This window comes from Frankliniella occidentalis, unplaced genomic scaffold, assembly GCF_000697945.3.
Source record: "Frankliniella occidentalis isolate FOCC.00 unplaced genomic scaffold, Focc_3.1 Scaffold43, whole genome shotgun sequence".
Lineage (NCBI taxonomy): Eukaryota > Metazoa > Arthropoda > Insecta > Thysanoptera > Thripidae > Frankliniella > Frankliniella occidentalis.
The window spans coordinates 130,586-133,815 of record NW_026267173.1 but is presented as its reverse complement, the minus strand read 5'-3'; the positions used below and the strand labels follow the sequence as shown (position 1 = coordinate 133,815).

General features: G+C 65.3%; 1 protein-coding gene across 2 annotated transcripts in view; it reads right to left on the bottom strand.

The window, feature by feature from the left end:
• LOC113217340 (tensin-4-like) overlaps positions 1 to 3,230 on the bottom strand; it is a 172,772-nt gene that overhangs the window by 158,168 nt on the left and 11,374 nt on the right. For both annotated transcript variants that reach the window (XM_052266808.1, XM_052266806.1), the window contains exons 2-3: positions 2,951 to 3,215; positions 647 to 912 (exon numbers count right to left, since the gene is read on the bottom strand). In XM_052266808.1, coding sequence (XP_052122768.1) covers positions 647 to 912; positions 2,951 to 3,188 — 504 coding nt within the window. In that variant the 5' untranslated portion in view covers positions 3,189 to 3,215. The remainder of the gene's footprint in view (positions 1 to 646; positions 913 to 2,950; positions 3,216 to 3,230) is intronic.

Sequence of the window (3,230 nt, the reverse complement as noted above, 5' to 3'; positions counted from 1 at the left end):
AAACTGTAATTAGACGGACAAACCACTTTTCGACCAGTTTTGCAGGTATAAAACACCCGTTCACTTTGCGGTGCGACGGACAATAACAAAATCGCTCGCTTGAAACAAAACGATGACGCGCGAGTGGTCGCCTCGCGGCGGCAGGCAGCATAGCATATGCAGTCCCCACCAACCAGTCGTCATACAAGAGAGAGGCTCCACTGCGCGCACGGGGGGGACTCCATTTTCCATTCTGACCGCCGACATTAATCCACAGGCAGGCCACACAATAACACACCACCACACCCCCGAGGTCATGCGAGCAGCGCCCGCCCCGCCCCGCCCCCGCGCATTCACACCACCCGGCCAATGAGCCGCGGCAGTGCGACACTTGCATGTGCGGCGCGGCGGTGCGGCGGCACAAAGGCCTTGATAAGCGCCCGCCATGAATCACGGGCCCGATAAGTTAAAGCCCTGGCTGTTGTTCGGGGCTTAGAGCTGCCCCCATTCGGGCTGCTGCTGGGGTTGCTCTTTGCTCGCTCCGCTCGCCCTCTCACTCGCTCGCTCTCTTACTTGCTCGCTCTTTCTCTTGTGTGCTCGCTGCTCGCTTCTCTCTCTCTCCTTCCTGCGGACAGTCTAATCCCGAAGGGGGATCCCCTGTACTTACCTGAACTGGCCGCGTGGTGGCGGGCGTGCTCGCCGCCGCATGGTCGCCGCCGCCGCCCGACGCGCTGCTGCTGCTGCTGCCCCCGCACCCGCCGCCACCGCCCCACATGCCGCCCCCGCCCGGGGGTGGGTCGGGGGGCGTGGCGGGCGTGGGCGCGGGCGGGCGGGGCTGGCGGTAGGCGGGCAGCGTGAGCATCGAGGCCACGGACAGCCGCGCGGGGATGGTCCGACGGAAGCAGCTCCCGTCGGGCAGGTCGCCGCCGTCAGCTGTCGGGGGGCAGAGAAGAGTGGCCGTCATGAAGTATTCACACTGCGACAGGCGCACGGGTCACGGAAAAAGGAACACACACCGCCACACAGGACGTCGTGACGTAACAAGCAGCAGAGTCACCTGTGGGCAGCGACGGCCCCTGTCACACATAGTCGCACAGAATGTGCCGGACGGCCCCTGTCACACATAGTCACACAGAGTGTGCCGGACGGCCCCTGTCACACATTAGTCAGTCGCACGCAGAGTGCTGGACGGACGGACGGCCCCCCGTTTGTCGAGTATGCGGGTGACGACAGGGGCAGCCTGTACGATTAGCCGCCGCCATAAGAAATAAAGTCACGTACACGGCAAGGCTGTGAAGTTGGCGGCGCGCATTAACGAGTTTCTCAAACATGCCGAAGTTTTATCCCCCCAAAGCTGAGCCCGGCGCGCACGCGGTTCTTTTCTCGGGGAGCGCGCCGCGCCTGCCCTCCGCCTCGGGTTTCACGGCGGCGGCGGCGGCGGCGGCCGAGGCAGGTGACGCAAAACCCGAAACTTCCCTCATCCTCGCGCAAAAGCGGCGGCGCGGCGCTAACTTTGAACCGGCGAGCTGCCGATCCCCAGTACCTGGCTGTGGCGATGCTGCTGCCGTGCTGCCCCTACCAGCAGCACCACCACCGGAGGCTGGTGAAATCAAAACTCTACTCAGCAGCACGGAGCAGAGGGAGGCGGGAGAGGGGTCCTGCCCAGCCCAGGCTGCCGCCACCCCCGTCACCCGCCCCGAGGGGACAGGACAGGGAGCCCCCTCCTGCCACTAGTGGGTGTGCGAGGGGGGAGGGGCGCTTACGGGAGTTTGAGCAAGTGCGAGGGAGACGAGGCAGAGACAGCCGGCTTCTCACCTCGCCTGGCCTGGTCTGGTCTGCTCGGCCCCCCCGGGCAGCCCCCAAAACTTGACCCCCTTAACCCTGACCCGCGGGCCGCCCACGCCCGGCTGCTTCACCCCATCCTGAGGCAAAGTACAGGCACCGCCACCAACACGCCCACGCCCTGGCCCCCCGCCTCGCTCTCTCGGGGCGAGGAGGAGGAGGAGGCCACGGCCGAAATCCCTACGACCCGCTCGCTGCAGTAAATTGAGACAACCAACCTGTTTGCAAGTCCCCGACAAAGGAGGAAGAGGGGGTTGCTTCAGATTACGTTTGATGACGGTGCGCGCTACGGCCCCAAAAGGGAAGGAGGGCGCGATGGGAGTGGGAGGGCGAGCGGAGGGGGGAGGACCTTTGAACCTGTGAGACGGTCGGAGGCGCTGGCTGCTGGACGTACCCAGAGGACGGGCGGGCACAGCGCAGCAGAGCCAACCCTTTCCCTTCGCAGACTACGCTTTTGGTTGGTACCCTGGCCTGCGCTACAGAAGGTAGATGGGACAGGTCGTTGGAGGTAACGGGGGCGCCGCGGAAAAGGGCGTCTTCTTGGAGGCAGCAGGCGCCCAGGAGGAGGAGGAGGGGGAGGCCAGGATGTGGCTGTGGGGAGGAAACGCGCATGGCGCACCAGCTTGGTGGAGGGCAGGGGGTGAGGGGTAAGAGGCGGGAGGGGGCAGGGGTTACAACAACGCGGGAATGAGCTGGTGCGGGGTGTGCGCCCATACACGCACTCACGCACTGCGAGAAGTAGGATGCCACTGGCTGTGAGCACAACACACACTCACACCCCTAGCCGGGTTTGCGCACCGCGGCGGGGCCGCGCATCCACCTGGCAGAGCCATCCTAATGAACTGCAGCGCATAGCAGCAGCAGTTTGTAGGAACACAGGCGAGTTAGCGCGCCCACCCCACGTCTCGCAGTGTGCGAGTGTTGCTGATGAGCAAGGGGGGCCGGCATTCTGCACCGACGCCTCCAACCTGCTCCTGCTCCGACCTCCATGGCCAGAGGGAATGCCAAAATTTACAGATGTTGTTTGCGACAAGCAGTAACCCATCTGCCGTCATAACACGTGGACTTGGGGTAGACTTATTGGGGAAGTGCATTCTGACGTCGCCGAACTACGTGACTATATACTCACCGCCGTTGCTGACGTGGGCCGGGCCGGACAGGGTGCGCTCGCGCGCCGCGCCGCCGACGGCCCGCAGCGTGGTGGTGACCGTCAGCCCGTTGAGGGTGAGCGTCCTCGAGGAGCGCGTCGTGGTGAGCGTCATGACCCCCCTGCCCGCGCGGGGTCGCGCGCCCGCGCCGGGCCCGGGCCCTGGCGGCGGCTCCCAGGGCTCCCAGGGGTCCCACAGGTCCGAGGACGGCATCGCCATCCCGCGCCCCGCACCGCGTCAACGGCACTGCAACAGAAACAG